The sequence below is a fragment of the Lepidochelys kempii genome, chromosome 8 (assembly GCF_965140285.1).
Source record: "Lepidochelys kempii isolate rLepKem1 chromosome 8, rLepKem1.hap1, whole genome shotgun sequence".
Taxonomy (NCBI): Eukaryota; Metazoa; Chordata; order Testudines; family Cheloniidae; genus Lepidochelys; species Lepidochelys kempii.
In genome coordinates, this window is record NC_136387.1 from 25,767,061 (window position 1) to 25,786,172 (window position 19,112).

The 19,112-nt window shown below is 42.6% G+C and overlaps 2 protein-coding genes across 3 annotated transcripts in view; one reads left to right on the forward strand and one right to left on the reverse strand.

Moving 5' to 3' along the window:
- Positions 1–7,416, reverse strand: part of NUDCD2 (NudC domain containing 2) — a 14,735-nt gene extending 7,319 nt beyond the window's left edge. The window contains exons 1-3 of the mRNA XM_073355920.1: positions 7,138–7,416; positions 5,037–5,085; positions 1,062–1,213 (exon numbers count right to left, since the gene is read on the reverse strand). Coding sequence (XP_073212021.1) covers positions 1,062–1,213; positions 5,037–5,085; positions 7,138–7,326 — 390 coding nt within the window. The 5' untranslated portion in view covers positions 7,327–7,416. The remainder of the gene's footprint in view (positions 1–1,061; positions 1,214–5,036; positions 5,086–7,137) is intronic.
- HMMR (hyaluronan mediated motility receptor) overlaps positions 7,049–19,112 on the forward strand; it is a 25,304-nt gene continuing 13,240 nt past the window's right edge. Inside the window, exons 1-8 of one of the 2 annotated variants that reach the window (XM_073355915.2) lie at positions 7,049–7,692; positions 11,044–11,166; positions 12,021–12,109; positions 13,038–13,088; positions 13,877–13,933; positions 14,017–14,205; positions 16,012–16,098; positions 18,139–18,239. In XM_073355915.2, the coding sequence (XP_073212016.1) occupies positions 7,647–7,692; positions 11,044–11,166; positions 12,021–12,109; positions 13,038–13,088; positions 13,877–13,933; positions 14,017–14,205; positions 16,012–16,098; positions 18,139–18,239 (743 nt within the window). In that variant the 5' untranslated portion in view covers positions 7,049–7,646. The remainder of the gene's footprint in view (positions 7,693–11,043; positions 11,167–12,020; positions 12,110–13,037; positions 13,089–13,876; positions 13,934–14,016; positions 14,206–16,011; positions 16,099–18,138; positions 18,240–19,112) is intronic. The other variant, XM_073355917.2, reaches the window with a different exon arrangement.

Sequence of the window (19,112 nt, forward strand, 5' to 3'; positions counted from 1 at the left end):
TATAAATCAAAGTTTGTTAACACTCTCCCAAACTGAAAAGCACACAGCCTTCTGCTTCTTGTGTTCCTGGGAATTGGCACAGTTGAAATTCTCTAGGGAGAGTGAAAAATTTTTGCACACACGCATCAGCAATTACACACAAAGGGAAACTGGTGGCTTGCCCAGCTGCAGAAGTGAGTTTGCAGGCTGTTGCCATCCCAAGTTTGGGAGGCAGCAAGCTTTCCATATCAAGAAAATCTTTAAAATGGTTTCAGGGAGTGGGGTTAAATAGTACAGCTGTTGACTTTTACAGTGTCCCTTTAAATGGTTATCTGAAAGGGGAAGTTCCTGCAGTACTGGACAGCTAGTTTTTATAAAAATGCTGCTGGTTTTTGTTAAACAAAAAATTGTGCTGATTCAGCACTTGCTAGCTAATAAGCATTATTCCCAGAGCTCTGCTGAATTACTAATGCTAGTACACAAAGATGGTGAAGTGCTAGAAGTAGTAGTCACAGCACTGGGAAACAAGTTTAGCATGAAATCTATTCAAAATAAAGGAGGAATTATTTGCCCAGTGAGTTTACTCTCCTTTGTCTTCCAAACAAACAAAGTTTTGACTGAACATTCTGTATAAACGTACTGAAGGAGACTTGATTTTGAAAAATAAACTTTAAATACAGATATGTAATCATTCAGAGAGAGACTGCCATATTCAGGTCCTCTTTCAAGGCTCAATTCTCCTGCTGTTGGGTACCTGCAACTTTTACTGAAGTCAAATGTCAAGATTCTGAATGAACTATGCATTACTTTCCAAAACTAATGCCTTTTTTAAATTCTAAAAGAAGAGTTTTAGGTTCTCTCAAAGTACCGAATGGCATCCTGTAGGCAAAGTTCAGTATCCTAATGAAGATTCAACCCACTGAGTGACAAATCAACCAGAATGCGTTAAAATAAAATAGTAAAAATGGGTTAACTTTGTGTATTTCTGATGAATGTAAAAGAATTTTTCCGTGTCATGGCCATAACCTGAGCAGAATATGTATAAATAAGACACAAACAGTAATTAGTGTCCTCTGACTTGCCTCTCTTTGGAATCTCTCCAGTGTAAGTTTCCTCTGCATCTGGTCCTGTACCCAAGGATCAGCAGCATAGTCATTTTCTAACAGAGAGGTCCAACAATTTCCAGCATCTCGATTGGTTTTCATTAGAACAATACGTATCAATTTTCTGTCCTCTTCATAAGAAAAACAGAAATAACCATTGGACTTCTTAAGTGCTATACTCTTTTTCAGCCAAATTCAACATTAATAACTCAGTGAATTTTCTGGTGAAACTTCTTCTTAAAGCCTATGCAAAAAGATATTTCATTCACTGAAAATGAAGACAAACTCAGAAGTCCAGACCAATGTGTAACAAGAAAACTTTAAGGGAAAAAAGATCCCTTTATTCATATATTTAAAACATGGTACATACATATTTCCTCCCTCCAAACTAAGTGGAACCTTTCTAGAGGGATTGACTGATGAGGAAAGATTAATAATATTAATACAGTAACTCCTCACTTAAGGTCCTATCGGTTTTGTTGTTACAGCGCTGTTCTATTAGAGAACATGCTCATTTAATGTTGTGCAATTTGGCCGCCTGCTTTGTCCACACCTTGCAGGATTCTCTGGAAGAGCAGCCCGTCCTCGTGGGGGCTTGGAACCAGGGTGGGTCAGCAACCCCCCTATCAGCTCCCCTGCACCCCCCCACCTCACCCTCCTTCCTCCCTCCCTGTGCCTCTTGCCCACTGCAATCAGCTGTTTTGCAGTGTTCAGGAGGCTGGAGGGCGGGGAGGAGTGAGGATGCAGCATGCTCAGGGGAGGGCATGGAGCAGGAAGAGGTGGGGTGGGGCCTTGGGGGAAGGGGTGGAGTGGGGGCAGGCCTCGGGCGGAGCACCCCCCAGCAAAGTTGGCAGCTGTGCTTGTACCTGAGTCTCAATGGGGGAATCTGCCGCTGCTGCTACTCAGCCTCCTTCAGCCTACTCAGGAGTCTACTCAGCCACCTTCAGCCTCCTTGCCCGCCTTATTGTCTGCAGCGGGCTGTGCCTGTGTGGGGTAAGGCAGGGGCACCTCCCAACTACTGTATATTTGTAAACACACTCCAGGTGCAGGCTACCCCGATTCATCATCGCTTTGCCATTCATTTCAATGCCAGCTTTATCTCTCTGCCCCTGCATGCACACAGCAGGGAGGAGTGCAGCCCTGCAGCAAATCTTATTTTCCTCCTCTGACAACAGTCACAGCTACATTGGCTGCAGTGCTGCCTCAGCGCTGAGTGTGTGGTTACTATGGGAGGTACAGCAGGGCCAGTTTTTCCAGGGCACCCTGGAAGACAGGCCTTTGGTCCTCCAGCAGGGCTCCTGTGAAAGTAAGAACCTGCAAGCGAAACTAACTCCATAACTAGTCCTAGCCTAAACCCACAGGGCTTCCAATAGGGGAGCAGATTACCATAGAGAATGGCATGGGTTTTCCAAGTTCTTTCCCTTTCAATAGTTGATTGATGCTGCATGACCCCAACCACTCAAGGCTGAAGGGAGTGAAGAGTAGTACATGCATGTGCCGTCCAGAGGAGTATCACCCAGCATCATGAGTCAAAAATGTCCAGCAAGCGATAGTCAAGCGCCTAGCAGTACCACGAGCAGTAAGAAAACCAGGAAACCATTAGTTTGGGTACTAAATTAGACATTTTAAGGTATTTTGATGCAGGTGAACGTGTGGTAGACGCTGGCATCACTCTAGGTCTTACCCCGACGACTGTGAGAACAATTCAGAGTAAAGCCAACAAGAGCAGGGCTAGTGCTCGGTGTGTAACACTGCTTAGTGCTCCTACAATAAGTCAATCAAGAAGTAGTTTGCTGGAAAACATGGCGCATCTTCTTTCAGTGGAGATAGAGGACCAAAACTAAATTTGCGAGTGATACAAACTTTTTGCCTTAGCTTATATGACAATCTGAAGAGAGACCAAGGTGAAGGATCACAGACAGAGATGTTCACCGCAAGGTGGGGATGGTTTGATCAGTTCAAGAGGCACTTCCACCTGCATAACATCAAGATGTCCGGTGAGGTGGCTAGTGCCAATACGGCAGCAGCTAAAAAATTCCCTCACTATCTCAAGAAAATAATTGAGTAAGGTGACTATTCCCCTAAGCATGTCTTCAGTGTCAATGAAACGGGCCTCTACTGGAAGATGATGTCTAAGCGGACTTACATTTCCCGAGAGAAAAAGAGAGCGCCCAGATTTGAAGTAGCTAAAGACCGCCTAACCTTGCTTCTAGGTGGTAATGCTGCCAGAGACATGAAGATGAAACCTCTGACACTATACCAATTGGAAACACCACAAGCTCTCAAGGGATTTTCAAAAAAACACCTTCCAGTCATTTGAAGATCTGGAGCTATTTTTTCCAGAATGACTGACTCTCTATGCTGTCCCTGCATGGAAGAAATACTGTGCCAAGGAAAATCTTGATTTCAAGATTTTATTGCTTATTGATAATGCACCGGCTCATCCAATCAACCTGGACGACCTGTGCGAAAACGTCAAAGTTGACTTTCTGCCACCTCACACATCCAACTCATGGACCAAGGAGCCATCGGTGCATTTAAAGCGTTTTACTTACGCTGTACTTTCGACCAGCTCATCAGAGGCAAACCTACGATTCAGCAATTTTGGCATGACTACAACATCCTGAAGTGCATCAATAACATTGGTGAGTCCTGGGCTGAAGTTACTCAGGCATGCATGAATGGTATGTGGGGAAAGTTGTGGCCTGAAAGTGTCAATGACTTAAAATAATTTAAAGATGTTGTCCTCGCTGTGAAGAAAGATATCCTCGGCTTGGCAAAGAAAAGCAGGTTTTGATGAGGTGGAAGAAGCCAATGTTACACAACTTCTGCAATCACACGGAGAAGAGCTAACCAATGAAGATCTGATGCAACTAGAAGTGATGAGAGCAATGGAAGAGGGCCAAGTAAAAGAAACACCAATCCATCAAAATTTGACTGCCAAACATCCTTCTGAAGCTTTCCAAATTATTGAAGCTGGCTTGCAAATCCTTAGTGATGACGATCCTAACAGGAACGCAGCTCCAAAGTGCTTAGGGGAGTTGGTCTTGTAATGACTTGCTATAAAGAAATTTACCAAAAGCAGTGGGGGGGAAAGGAAAGCAAAACAATCTCTAAACATGTTTTTTTTTTTAGTTGTTCAGCAAGAGGAGCAGCCGGACGATCCACCCTCTTACTCGACCACCTCAACCGAGCTTCACAGTCATCAATTCTGAGTATAGTATTAAATTGCTTGTTTAAAATGGTTTAAAATGTATACTGTATGTATATAGAATGTCTTGTATCTGATAAAAAGAATGTCCCTGGAACCTACCCCTCTCCCCCCCACTATTTACGTTAATTCTTACAGGGAAATTGGATTTCCTTAAATATCGCATTTTTCAGGAACATAACTACAATGTTAAGTGAGGAGTTACTGTACGTGTATCTTGGCTAAGGGAAAACAATGAAGCTGAGATCATGGTAACAACTTTCAAAATGGTCAACACTAAAGAGGGCAAGGAATTACTTTGGACAGCATACTGAGATATAACAAAGTAATGGGATGAAATTAAGAAAAGGAAAATTTAGGCTGAACGTCAAGGGGGAAAAAAACCTGGACAGCAGTCTCTCAATGAGGTTTGATTGCTCATGACATTTATAACTAGATGAATGGAACCAGCACTCCAAAGTATACTAATGGGAACAATCCTGCATTGGTAGGAAATGGACTAGATGACTTAATATTTTCCTTTCATCTCTAATTTCTATGATTCTCACTAAAAAAACAAAGACGTCATTAGGCTGTTTTTGTATTGTGATCCAAGAACTGTATGTTTGTGTCATGATCTGCTTTCTTCAATTATAGTACACTCTGGTTCTTAAAAAGAAATAAACTCTAATTTCGAGAAAGATTTGAACACACAGAAATTTAACTGTCTTTCAAAATTTCATTTAAAAGAAGCAGATAGTTACCTAACGTCCATGTCCCTTCATCAGCTATTGTGCAGTCAAAGAGTCTACCCTGAAAAAGACATTTACAAGGTTAAGTAGTTTATCAGTATCTGATTGATATTAGCAAAAAGAAAAGGAGTACTTGTGGCACCTTAGAGACTAACCAATTTATTTGAGCATAAGCTTTCGTGAGCTACAGCTCACCTCATCGGATTACTCCCAGTTTATACAGAAGTTTGAAAACTTCCTACAGTTTAAAAAGGAACAACCTGGCACTGAAAAGTTATTAAAATTAATTATGAAAAATAATTGCTTAATACAATAAAAATACCTGTCACTGTTTCAGTATCTCAATGAAAGGGACTGTCTTGGGGGGGTGGGGGGGGATTTCCCATTTTAATGTGACTTCCCATCAAGGTTCCAGTATGTCTGTAAAGTGCCATGCACACCTATGGCACAATATAAATAAATTATAATGATGCAAAGAATTGCTAATTACCAGCGCCAATGAGAAAGCAAATGGGCTTTCCAATGAGAAAGGAAAGAAAGTCAGAATGTTTTGAAGTACTAAGATAAATCCTACAGTGTACAGTCTCTCTTAACAACTACTGAAACAAAAACTTTTAGACATATACCACAGAATTTACACTGCAACAACTTTGAAAAATTTCTCATTTCTAATTTTTTTTAAATTAGAAAGTTGATTCTTTCATTCCCATGGATATTCTACAATGCATCATCATTAAATGTGTTTTACTGTTTGCTAATGAAATACCTTGAAGACAAACTTTGTAATGTACTGTTTGTAAGTAGATACAGTAACTTAAAAATATTTAAGGGACAATGCCAAGACAAATACAAATTTTATAAAGTATCAGGGGGTAGCCATGTTAGTCTGTATCCACAAAAACAACAAGGAGTCCGGTGGCACCTTAAAGACTAACAGATTTATTTGGGCATAAACTTTAAGAAGTGTTTTTTTATCCACAAAACCTTATGCCCAAATAAATCTGTTAGTCTTTAAGGTGCCATCGGACTCCTTATAAATTTTGTAGAAGTCATTACCTATGTTACCAATACACTATTTTTATTATTTATTCGTACAGCACTTTGTACTGAAGGGGAAATGCAAGATCTCCATCTTCAAATGCTTAAATCAAATGAAATCAATTATGCTAATTTGAGGAGTGAATGAGTGGACCCCTATGCTTGTATTTCTACTCAGTTTCACTTAGGTTCTCATGTACTAGTAGAATACTACAGTTTGCATTTCAAGCATTGCAAGGAAGCATTTTAATTCCCTCAAAACTGTTTTAACTGTTTTGGGTTTTTTTTAGAAACTGCAAAACCAAACAAGAAAGGTGTACTAGCAGGTTTCATAAAAAAGAAAAAAATTAAGACCCTGGGCATAAAGTTACTTAACTGTCTCTCTCCTAAATGGAAAATAATCAACCTCAAGGATTGAGAAATGAGACAATATTCTGAATTGTTTACAGTGTTGCTGTGGCCCTGTCAGTCCCACAATATTAGAGAAACAAGGAGGGTGAGGTAATATATTTTAAGGGACCAACTTCTGCTGATGAAAAGACAAACTTGGGAGTTTAGACCAGCCTAGACCAGAAGAGCTGTGTAAACTCGAAAGCTTTCTATATATTGCCTGACCCACCTTATCAGTCTAGTATTCTCAGTGTTAAACAGCCTACTCCCATTTACCTTGTGTATGGCCTTTCGCACGTTTCCATTGGATTTTACAACAAACATAATTTTTTAAATCTGAATTCCAAACTCTTTGCTGACACGGGTCGAAAATGTTCAGAGCTCCCTGCGCGAGCTGCATCCCAGCCACTAGACTCCCTATAGCCAAAAGAGATACTACTCAGAGGGCCATGTCAACGACACATAGCCCCCCAGTCTCATACCACGGTGCTGGAAGCAGCGTCTCCCGCAAGGCTCCCCAGTGCAGCAAGGACCGGGTGTCAGCGAACCAGCGCCGGAGCGAGCGCACCCCGCCGCGCTTGACTGCCTGCAACAACTGCTGGGGCCGCCCCGCAGCTCTGCGGCCCAGGCCAGGCCCTGCCCCACTGGCAGCCTAGTCGGCCAGCCTCCCCCTTCGCAGCGCTACCTTGAGCACCTCCTGCCCGCGCACGGCCAGCGCCAGGTGCCGGCTCTGCAGGCTGCACTGGATGTCCTTAGCCCGGGTGCCCGGCGGGACCTGCACCTCGATGAACACCTCCTCCAGGGTCTGGTACCAGCAGCCCCATGGAGTCGCGCAGGACACCACCCCGCTCCGCTCCTCAAAGGGGCCCGACATTGGACTCACGAGCCCCACCGCGCTCAACTAACTGCGCGCTTTTCCCCTCCTCTCCGAAAACAGCGCGACACGCATGCGCCGTCGCGGGCTAAGCAGGTTTTGCGCACGTTTCCGCTCGCGAGCCGACATCACTGGTTTCCCGTGGGATCTGGTGCGCATGCTCCAGGCAGAGGCTGTGACTGGCTGGCTGTCTCTACAGGCTTGCAGGCGGTGTTCTGTGATTGGCTGTCGGGGGCGAGTTAAGAAGGCGGTTGGCAGTTTGAATCTGAAGCGGAGAGTGGTCTCTGGGAGCGTGAGTGGCTGTAGCGGCGTGTGCAGCCATGGCTTTCCTTAAGGCTCCTCTCAAGCGCTTTAACGAGGCCGCTGGTGAGCGTGCGTGGGGCCCGCGCTCCGGGCCTGGTGGCGCCCTGGGCAGCTTGAGGGCGGACCTGGCAGTGCGGTGTGCAGTCGCTAGCCCGGGTAGCCGGGGCGTCCAGTGGCCCTTCTGGGGAGGGTGCACCAGCCCGAGTAGGAGGGTTAAGGGTGCTCTGTGGCCTCGCAGGGGAGGCGATTGGGGGGTGGGGCGGCTGGGCTTGATGGTGTCCCTGAGGCCTCCCCCTGCTCCGGCGGGCTGAGTGATGCTGAGTTAAGGTTTCTCTCATCCCTGAGGCGCTGGTAGGCTCCCAGGCTTGCGGGCCTTTGTGCCTTGATTAACTACCCGATCAACCCCTGAAGGCCGGCGTTGGTGTAGCGCCGGAGGAAATGGGGTGCTAAGCCCCCTGAGTGCTAGCATCCAGGGGGGCAGCTGTCCCGGGCCTACAGCCCTTGTTCTGACTGCCTGCGATGCTAAAACGTCTGCTTGAAGGGGTCTCAGGTCAACAATGCTATTCTTGGATTTTTGTGACCACTAATACAGCAGATTTATTTCAGTAAGGTTGTGCTTATGAATTAAGGTGCACCTCCTTATCCACATCTTCTGGACTGTGAGCCATGAAATTGCATGCATTAGGACTTGGCCTAACTGTGCAACTTCTTCCTAGGGCTGCTCTGTTCTCTTCGCTGGAATGTAAATGGCCCTATTTATGCCTTGTATAGGGAACTCAGTGTAGCATGTGGGTATGTCACAAGCGTACTTGACAAGGACTCCTGTAGTTACACTGTAAATATCCGCAAAAAGAAAAGGAGTACTTGTGGCACCTTAGAGACTAACAAATGTATTTGAGCATAAGCTTTTGTGAGCTACATTTCACTTCATCGGACAAAGTGAGCTGTTGCTCACGAAAGCTTTATGCTCAAATAAATTTGTTAGTCTCTAAGGTGCCACAAGTACTCCTGTTCTTTTTGCAGATACAGACTAACACAGCTGCTACTCTGAAACCTGAGAAGATTATGCTTCTTCTATTGAGCTTTGTTTGAGATCTTTCTAAAAATATATGCTTTAATCCAGTTGCTTGGATAAATTCTATTGTCTGTATGCTGGGGAGGTCTTAGTGGTCCCTTCTTGGCCTTGAAATCTGAATCTACAAATCCCACTTTTCATCCACTTCAAGGAGAGAACAGGATTTCCTCCCTTGCGGCTCTACTAATCAACTCTCATACTTCGGCTAGTTGCCTGCGGGGATCTGGAGAGAATTTTTCCCTACTGTATAACTGGCACAGCTGCTCTTCTTCCCATTCTCTTCTCCCTCCCCCTCCCCCCCCCCGAAGCCATCAATTTGTCTGGTGTCCTGTCACTATCTGTGGCCAGAGTGAACTGGTACTCCGAGACAGTGCAAAGAATTATTTCTTAGATGCCTGGCTGGTATGTTTTGGTCATATGCTCAGGGTCTAACTGATCAGGAGATCTTTTAAAAAAGACAGGAATATTTTGGTCTGGAGGTTTTCCTCTGCACTTTGGGGCATGGTTTGGTAGCTAGGGTCATCTGGGCATGTCTCACCTAATCAATTTCCAGGCATTGGTGGTATCTCTCTCTCGTTCTCTTCCTCTGGCACACAACTGTTTCATCTCCTGAGGACTAAATTGCTTTGGTCTAAAGTCATTAGTCTCAATACAGGGGTATATGAAATGTTATGTCTTGAGATAAACAAGAGGTTAGGCAGATGATCTGTGGTCCTTTCTGGCCTTAATCTCTATGAAACAGACTAATAAATCCTAAACTTTAGGACATAAATAACCTGAGTATTCCTCTAATGGGCTGGTACAACTAGCCTTGTGGGTAGGATTCCTAGAGTTCTACAGTGGCACGAGTGTCTTGTGAAAACTATTCTGATTTTTCCACCAATTCCATTGCATTCTTTTTTCAATATCAAGGTACTCCATGTGTACTTAATGTATATGTGTGGTTCCCAGACTATGTTCCTTGAATCCGCTGGCAAGTCACATGGTGGTGGCTTTTTAAAAAAAAAAAAAAAAAAAAATTGCTAAAATGCCCTTCCATCTCCTGTAGGCAGCTGTTACATTTGCCACAAATGTTATAACATGTGGGAGAGGAGGTGGTCTAAACTATGGAAATAATTTAAGAACTTGTTTTGTAGATCATGGCCGTCCAAGGACAGCAGTTCTTCCATCTCTACTTTTTGGCTTCTTAGTGCTTGTCATGAAGCAGAGGCACTTGCAGTAATGTGTCATTAGCACTGAATATTACTGACTAACTTTTTCCAGTCAACCAAAGGTCACTGTAACTGTCCAATCCTCCTTTTAGAGTGGAATCTAATTTCTTCTTGAAATGGGACTACAGATACAGGCCACTCACTAATAAAAGGGCACCAAGTTAGATGTGGTTTTGTTTTTTTGTTGTTGTTGTTGTTTTGGGGGTTTTTTTTTAAAGCCTTAATACAAGATATAAAAAAGCAAAGATTATCCCCACAAAATCCTAACCTGTGAGTTTAATACAGAGCTTTAAGACATTCACTAAGAACTTCCTTTCACAATAGATATTTATCAGTGACTGCAGCTGTATGCAGTCCCACCAACATATATTTGGAGAGATCAGAGGGTGGTAATTCATATCCATTCAATCCCTGACCTCTGTGCCAGTAAATCAGTCTTGGAAACTGAAACAAGTTGACAGAGATGCTTAAATTAGCTTGTCATACCCGAAGATCACTGAGGTCAGGTAAGTGTAAGAGCAATGATGAATCCATGCCAGTGTGTTCTCCTATCTTTCCTGTTTCTCTTCAAAGACACTTTTTTTGGAAGCAGTTTTTTTTAAAATTACACACTTGGCAGCATCGTCTAGTGTTAGGAAGTGAAAAATGGTGGAGTTCAAAATGAGCCTCCCTTTTAAAGTGGAAGACTACCTTTTAAAAGTTTGTGCCAATAAAAGTGCTGAAATGTTGATCCAGTCTTAAAGGAACAAGATTGCCTTCTAATTGCTCATGTGTTTCCAATAACTACTTGAATAGACTTTAATGAACTAATTTTTAAATCTTTCTGCGGTATTTAGAACACACCACAAATCTAGTTTATGGTGGTGGTCCATGCACAAACAGGTAAGAATGCTTTGCTATGGACATAACTCTACTGCAGATCATATCAGCAGTAGAGTTTACTTGGACAAATGACGTCCATCTTCTGCTCTCTTATTTGGATATCTCTTGTGCAGATTAAAAACTGGGAGATGAAATATAGGTCTGAACTGCTTGATGGCAATCAATCCATAAATATAACTGTCTTCTTCCAGATTTTCATAACTAGTGTAATCTCCTGTGCTGAACATCTCATTCCCTCATTTCTAGCTTATGCCCCATCACCAGGGTTCTATGAGCTCAAATCTTCAGAGGCATTGAAGGGACCTGTGTCCTTTGACAAATCCCAACGCTTTAGAAAGCAGAAATCTCAACAGTTGAGAAAGCAGAAAGGTAAGTAGTCCTACAAATTTAAAAAGTTTAAAAGAACTTGCAGTGCTGAAACTATCACCTAGTCTATACTTAAAAAATAGATCAACCTAGTTACATTGTTCAGGGCTGCTGGAAAAATGTTGCATCCTAAGCATCATAGTAAGGTCAGCCTAACCCTGTGTAGACCCAAAAGAAGTCTTCTGTTGACCTAGCTTCTACCTCTTCAAGAGGTAGATTAACTACATACATGGGAAAAACTTCTTCCATCAGCACAGCTGTAGCCCTTTTGCCACTGTAGTGTAAACATGGCTTTGGTGCTGATATGCTGCTGCTTCAGTTTGCTTTCTCAGTGCTTGAGATTATGGTCTGTGCTTTGCTTTTGCTTCTGCTTCACATTGGTTCATTGACTACCTGCTTCTATTTTAAAAGGCTGCCAGCAATTTGAAAAGTATGCTTATCTGAATTTCCCTCCTCCCAGTAATACTGCATTATTTTCATTGAAACGTTAGGGACTTTTTTTTTTCTTCCCCATTTACTTCATGCATTCCATCCACCTCCCTACGTAGTCGGTTTCTCCTTCACACTGCAATTTAGGAGATACCATAACCTATAAAGTGGCAATATTTCGCTTCCTGAGTGTATGTCTCAGGACCGGTGGTAAGTTCATCAATTCATAGTCTATTCAGTTTCCATTGGTGTCCATCTAACTCTTGTACGGTGCCAGGCATAGAAGATAATGTTTGTTGGGTTTTTTAATCAAACCTTGGGATTTGAGGTTGGCATTCTAACAAAGATCAAAGACTCTATTAAATGTAGTCTTTCCACAAAAACAGTCAATCTTTACCCATTAGTATGGTGAAATTTTGTCTCCACAGGGGAAATGGAAAGTCAACCAAATTTGAATAGTGAAACGAATGACTGCTTGCCCCGAACTGCAAGAAGACTTAAATCTCTGGGATCAACAGTAAGACTCTTCTGTCTCTGGTATAGCTATATCCATGCTGTTAATTTTGAGCAAACCTATAATTTAATCTACTCTGAACTCAGGTATTTAAAACAATGCATTCTCTAAATTTTGAACCCTTCAGTAGGACAATTGGGTTTATTTCAAGGCCCATTCTTGTGCTCAGGTCCTATAGGGACTAAGAAGGAAGTCCCATTTTTCCCTTTTAAATGGAATGTAACTTAGGCAGACCTGGAATAATCCACTTGCTCAGGATCAATAGAAACTCTGTCTGTGACTGGAGAGGTGACAGCTTTTTCCTGAGAAGAGAGAGGTAGGGAATAGACCGTTCAAGTGCTACTCTTTCTGTTTAGAGTGTGGAGAGAGAGGAGTGAGGAACTCAGTAGCTATTGAGCCTCTTCTGCCTTCCCCATAGAATAAAGTGAAAAGCAGAAAGCTCAGATATGGGGACGTAAGAGGTTGAGGGTCCCAAATGCCAAGGATGTTTGGGTAGGGAGAGACTCCCTCAGTGATGTCCTGTGAACAGTAGGGGTAGAACCACTTAGTGTGTGTGAAAGTCAATTTAAATATATTGTAATTTTGAGGGAGGAGGGGATTCAATGCAGGATTGCAAGGGGGGTTTGTTTAAAACAAAACCATGGGCTAGTAAATGAAGTGCTTGTGAAGTATTAGGAAGTCTTGCTAACACAACTTCAATGTCATGTTTTCAGTATTGTATGATAATCATAAGGAATTTTATATTGATTTACATAAGTTCAAATAGCCCAATATCATGCATCTCATAGTGGCAGTTTTTTAATCTGTAATTTTCAAGAAACCCTGCAATGGAATAACCAGCTTTAACTGAATACCTGTTAGTACTTAGTTTTTGTGCTCTTAGGTATGAAAATGTGTAACCCTTACATGATTTTTTTTTTCCTATCTAAAGGATACAACCATCATGAAAGAACTGAAAAAACAAAAGATGCTTGAGAAAGAGGTATGAACAGATGTCTTTTTGGATTTTTTTAAATAATGTGACCACTATTGGCTTCACATGTTAGCTAGTAATTTTAATTCCTTACAAAATATGTAACCTGACAGTCAAAGAATCTTATGAATAGCTCTGTATAATGACCAAAGCAAAATTTTATCAAAATAACCATGTCCTAACTACTGGGTTTGTCAGTATATAAAACTAGGACATTTTGATTTAAGTGTTGCCTATTCTGTATAGGTTCTTATAACATGCTTATTCCATTAATGCAGTCACCTGAATCTTCTAGGCTGGCAATAAACTCTGGGGAAAATATCTCAGAATGAATATGAGAAAACTGAATCCTGCTTTTAGATACTGATTTATTTTTTTCCTAGTCAAATGGTGGGGTATTGTTCTACGTAATAATCACCTGCTGAAGTTTTAGCTTTGGAATTAAGATACAAACTTCAAGTTTGGGGATGTTAAACTTCTCCCTTTCACCACCAAAACTATATTTTGGCTTCATGTAAAACTTCGCTCGGATGTTAAGGGTGTGATGTTGTCATAAGTGTCTTTCCACCCCTCAGTCCAGAGGGCCAGCTTTGCCCACACGGCAAATTAGAGAAGACATGACATTACTGACTTGCACCCCAGTTGAAATAAACTGAGTAGGGTAAAGTAGCCAGATGATATGCTAAGGATACAAAATCTACTAAACTTAATGGCAGGTAAAGATTTTCTGTAGTAACTCACATGTCCTTTCCAACAGTTGAAAGTTATTTATAACTAAGGATAATCTGTCTTCACAGGAGAACAATGAGCATCACTCAAACCGAACTTGGCAGGGGATGGCTGTATGTTTTTGGGTGGGTTTTTTTTTTTTTGTTTTTGTTTTTTTTTTAGAAATTGGAGAAGTGTAATAAATATTCAAACAACATGTTTCCTCTAGATTCGTGCATTAGTGAGAGAACGTGGAGAGCAAGATAAAAGACTCCAGGCTCTAGAGGAGGATTTCATGAAGTCTGAAGCAAAACTAACTGCAGCAGTCAGGGAGAAAACCTCTCTCTCAGCAAATGTTGCTTCCTTGGAAAAACAGCTTCTTGAATTAACAAGAACTAATGAATTTCTAAAATCAAAGGTATTTGTCTGGAATTGGATCCCCTTAATCAAGTTAGCAGAGACTTGCTATGGTTTTTGTCATTTTCTGTGCAGGTAACATCTGCAAGCTTGTTCACAAGCAATAAAGTAAATGTTTTGGGGGTTTTTTTGGATACAATTAAGAAAAAAGACTGGACCTAATCCGTTAGATTGGGGTTGGTAGGTTGACCAGTAGGGCTAATGCTCAGGCTTGTGTGAATGGAGTACTAGGCTGTATTTGTAAATTTATATGGCAATTTAAACTTTAGTTGCACTGTTGTCTTTCACACTTTCTCACTGTAATGTGGAACAAATTATGTTATAACAAAGTTGAAGTAATACTGCTGGGTAGACAGGGACGCTTGGTGTTACTGTCTGCAAAATGTCCTCTCCTCTTGTGCCTGTGTGAGTTGTACCAATGTAGTGCATAAGAGAGGAAAGGTAAATTTCCTGCTAAACTAGCAACCAAGATGCTGTGCAAGGAGAATGTTTTTTTGTGATTGTTTGTTGCTTTGGAGGACACTGACAAAGAGTTCATAGGTGGAAGAAGGTTAAAGATAAATGGGTGAAAGATAGGTTAAAGATAAATGGGTGAAATTCTGTCCCCATTGAAGTCTATGGAAACTTTGCCACTGACTTCAGTAGGGCCAGGATTTTACCTACTAGCTTTAATTACCTTGACATAAGCAACTGAGGCATATCCTACCCTCCGACTAAAGTCCCATATTAAGTGTGTACTTGTGTGGCTGAGTTCTTTTGATCAAACTGGTTAGACTTGACAGGTAACAAGTTCAATTCTGCTGTTGATTCTAAGGTGCAACTAGAATTTATGCATAAGCAAATGGTAAACTTTCAGTGGAAATTATTAGTGGCTTGTGTAGAAACATTTTGGGTATAGTAAGTTTCTAGGGCTCTAACTTCAACCCTTCAGGTTCCTGCCCTCACCAGCAATGGGACCTATTATACTGTGTTAAATTCATAACTCTGATTCAGTTAAATAGAGTGAAACTTTTACAACACTTCTCTTATGCTACATTGCAACACTTCAGTAGTGGATACTGTAGAACAGAGTCAGCAACCTGCAGCATGTGCGCCAAAGGCAGCACGCAAGCTGATTTTTAGTGGCACTCTGCTGCCAGCCTGGGTCCTGGCCGCTGCCGGCCTGGATGGACGGAACCCTGGGCCGGCAACGGGCTGAGTGGGGCCAGCGGCCAGACCCCAGCTGGCAGATGGAACCCCAGACTGGCAGCGGGCTGAGCGGCTCAATGCATTGCTAATCTGGGGTCCTGGCCATCCAGGCCTGCAGCAGGCTGAGCGGGGCCAGCAGCCAGGACCCCAGACCGACAGCACAGGTGCCAGATGGAACACCAGACTGGCAGCAGTCTGAGCTGCTCAGCCTGCTGCCGGTCTGGGGTTCTGTCTGGCACCCACGCTGCCAGTCTGGGACCCCACTCAGCCCGCTGCCAGTCTGGGGTTCTGTCAGGAGGCCCCTGTAAAAACTTAAATTAATGAATGCTACTTCTCAAAGATTACCAACCCCTGCTGTAAAACTTTATAATTTAAGAGTCTAAAGCCACAAATATGCTTTTTCAATGTACATTTGCCTTGGCTTGTGCACTTTGCAATTTAAGCAAAGTCAATTTACAAGTGCTTCCCTTAAGTCTGGTAAGAAATGCAGATATCTTCTTTTGGAGGCAGGATTAAGTGGGGGGGAGATTAAGTGTCAGGGAAGGCCCTTATTAAATGAATATGTGAATTGCTCTTCTGTGTAGGGCTAATTCTGTGTTAAACTTTCTGGTTCTTTAAGTTTTCTGAAGATGGCACACAGAAAAAAATGAGCAGTCTATGCATGGAGTTAATGAAGCTCAGGAACAAGATGGAGGCAAAGAATAAGGTAAATTACTATAATGAAATTGCTCATAAGACAGGAACTTGAATCTCTTCCAGAATTAGAAGCAGGGTACTAGCATTTCTACATTGTAGCTTGCAATTTAAATGCCTTTAATTACAAATCAACTTGCAAATAATGGGTTCTTCCAACTCCACTGTCAGAAGTAGCTATTCTTCCCATTTAACAGAATGGTGGAGTGAGCCAAAGGACTCAAATGACTTCAAGTTTGCACTGCAAATCTACAGCAAAGACAAGAGCAGAAACCAGATAATGAAGCTCCTAGAAATCCTTTGATGTCACAACATCAATGTGCCTGGGATGGACCACACTGAGAATGCCACACTTGGGGCAGACTGCAAGAGACAGGGTAGACATTAACCAAAAGTGTAGTGGTTTATCCTTTTTAATTAGATTCACCAAATCCCTATCAAAAGAGCTTCTGTAGCACCACACTGACTACCAAAAAGCCAAACACAGTCCCTCTTAATTATTCCAGCCATTGGTTTCCCATCCAGACAAACCAGTCTAGTACAGTGAGAGGTTACTGGAAAAACCCAATTCATTATATGTGAGGTTCTACTAATCCTGAAAGATCAGACACCCCTGGTCAATATGTAAGTATCTCAGATCTTACCCAGCTATCACACTGTCAGCTTACTAAGGATTGGCTAACTTTAAAAAAATTTATTAAAAAAAGAAGTTATTGAATGGCTAAAAGAAAAGGAGTACTTGTGGCACCTTAGAGACTAACCAATTTATTAGAGCATAAGCTTTCGTGAGCTACAGCTCACTTCATCAGATGCATATCGTGGAAACTGCAGCAGACTTTATATATACAGAGAGAATATGAACCAATACCTCCTCCCACCCCACTGTCCTGCTGGTAATAGCTTATCTAAAGTGATCATCAGGTGGGCCATTTCCAGCACAAATCCAGGTTTTCTCACCCTCCACCCCCCCACACACAAATTCACTCTCCTGCTGGTGATAGTTGTCACTTTGGATGGTTCCCGGCCAATGGGAGCTGCAGGGGCGGTGCCCGCAAAAGCGGCAGGGTGCAGAGCTGCCTGGCCGTGCATCTGTATAGTAGCCGGAGAAGGGACATGTCACTGCTTCCGGGAGCCGCTGGACGTAACCACTGCCTGGAGCCTGCACCCCTGAGCCTCCCCACATGCCCCAATCCCCTACCCCAGCCCTGATCTTCTATCTTCCCCACCCCCTCCAAACCCCTCAAACTCCATCCAGAGCACTCTCCAAACCTCTCATTCCTGGCCCTGCCCCAGCCCTGATTCCCCTCCCACCCTCTGAATCCCTCTGTCGCAAAGCACCCTCCTGCAGACCAAACCCCGATTTTGTGAGTATTCATGGTCTCCCATACAATTTCTATTCACAAAGTTTGCCCACCCCTGCAACCACAGGAAAGGCCCATTCAATGGCCCATTGTGAGCCACTGAAGAGGCAGGCCTTAATGGGCCACCAACACATAGTTGGCTAGCCCTGATATAAATCTAGCTTGGAGGTGTCACCAAGGCATACAATACATGTTTGAGATACAAATATAGATCTGTAACTTCAGATACAGTGATGCATGGATTTAACCAGAATAATCGTTCTTGACAAATTGTAACTTTTCCATTGACCGCTTACATGATACACTTTGTATAAGATTTGTTGCAACTGTATAACAGCAATACAAATGGTTATCTTCAATCATACAGGATCACAATCCAATTATGTGTTTAGACTCCACTGCCTCCAGAAAGAAAACAAAATAGTGTCATTTAATTCTGTAAAAATCGCTGCCTTTAATATACCTTCCTGATATATGTTTTCACTTCATATTCATCTTGAATTCCAAAGTCATAATCTGACTCCAACTGCACTGGGCTGTACCAATAGTAAATGCTGATTTATGGTAGCAAACTACCCTGGATAAATAAGCCTGCCACGATGCATTGTAGGAATATAACTTGCTGGCTGTATTTTTATGCTTGTGAAACTGCTATAGCTATTAACTAATGACTTTGTTTTTTCTCTTCAAAGAATGTCCTTGCTAAACAGGAAGACATGGAAATGAAGCTGCAGGCAGTCCAGAGGAATCTAGTGCATTCCAAAGGAAAAGTAGCACAGCTGGAAGAAAAACTGTAAGTAACAGAGGAATTACCTCTGGTGTAAATTACCAACTCTTTCATTGTTGCTTATACTTAACTGTAAGTGTGTAACATATGGCAAATTTAAATGAGTGCCCTCAGATGCTAAGGAGAAGAGAAGTACTGAAAACAGGGAGTTGACAGGAGCTTGCCAGTGGATTGGAATCTGGTGTAGGAGGAAACTAATAAAGTCACCCTGCAAATCCGGTATAGGGGTTGTAAGAGGTGCCTAGTATATGACACTACCCCTTAGCATCTATTTGTAGCAGACAAAATAGCTCCTCTAGTACTCCAGTTGTGACTGCAATTAAAATCAGTCAACCTTGGGTGACTTCCATTCCATAGCAAAAAGAAGGGATTGCATCCTGCAAGACTTTAATTTCTTTTGTATCAGCTTGAGCTATTGGTGTACTGTAGGTAACCAGTTGCCCAACACTCAGGTGAACTAGCATGTATAATATGGTAAGAAGGATAGTTTAGAGGATAAGGCACTGGACTAGGACTCAAGCGATCTGGATTCAGTTCCTGACCCAGCTGTAGACTCTTCAGTGAAACTTATGCCTCCATTCTCCAACTACAAAATGGGGAACAACACTTCTCTCCCTCACGAGGGTGTTGTGAGAATTTCTGACCTGAAGGTCCAGCTATTCCCCCTCCAACTTGCTGTAATACCCATTGTGGAGAATGCCTTTCTATGTAAGAAAAAGTTGGCTTCTAAAGACTGCAAATCAAGTGCCTCAAGTTGAGGTGGTGTATCACAAGGGCAGAGAGGCAGGCCCCAGCCATCACCTCAAATTCTACCCTGAAGCCAGTCAGCAACCAGTGTTCTTCACCTCACTGTGCAGGCTACTGCTTCTCTATATCAGT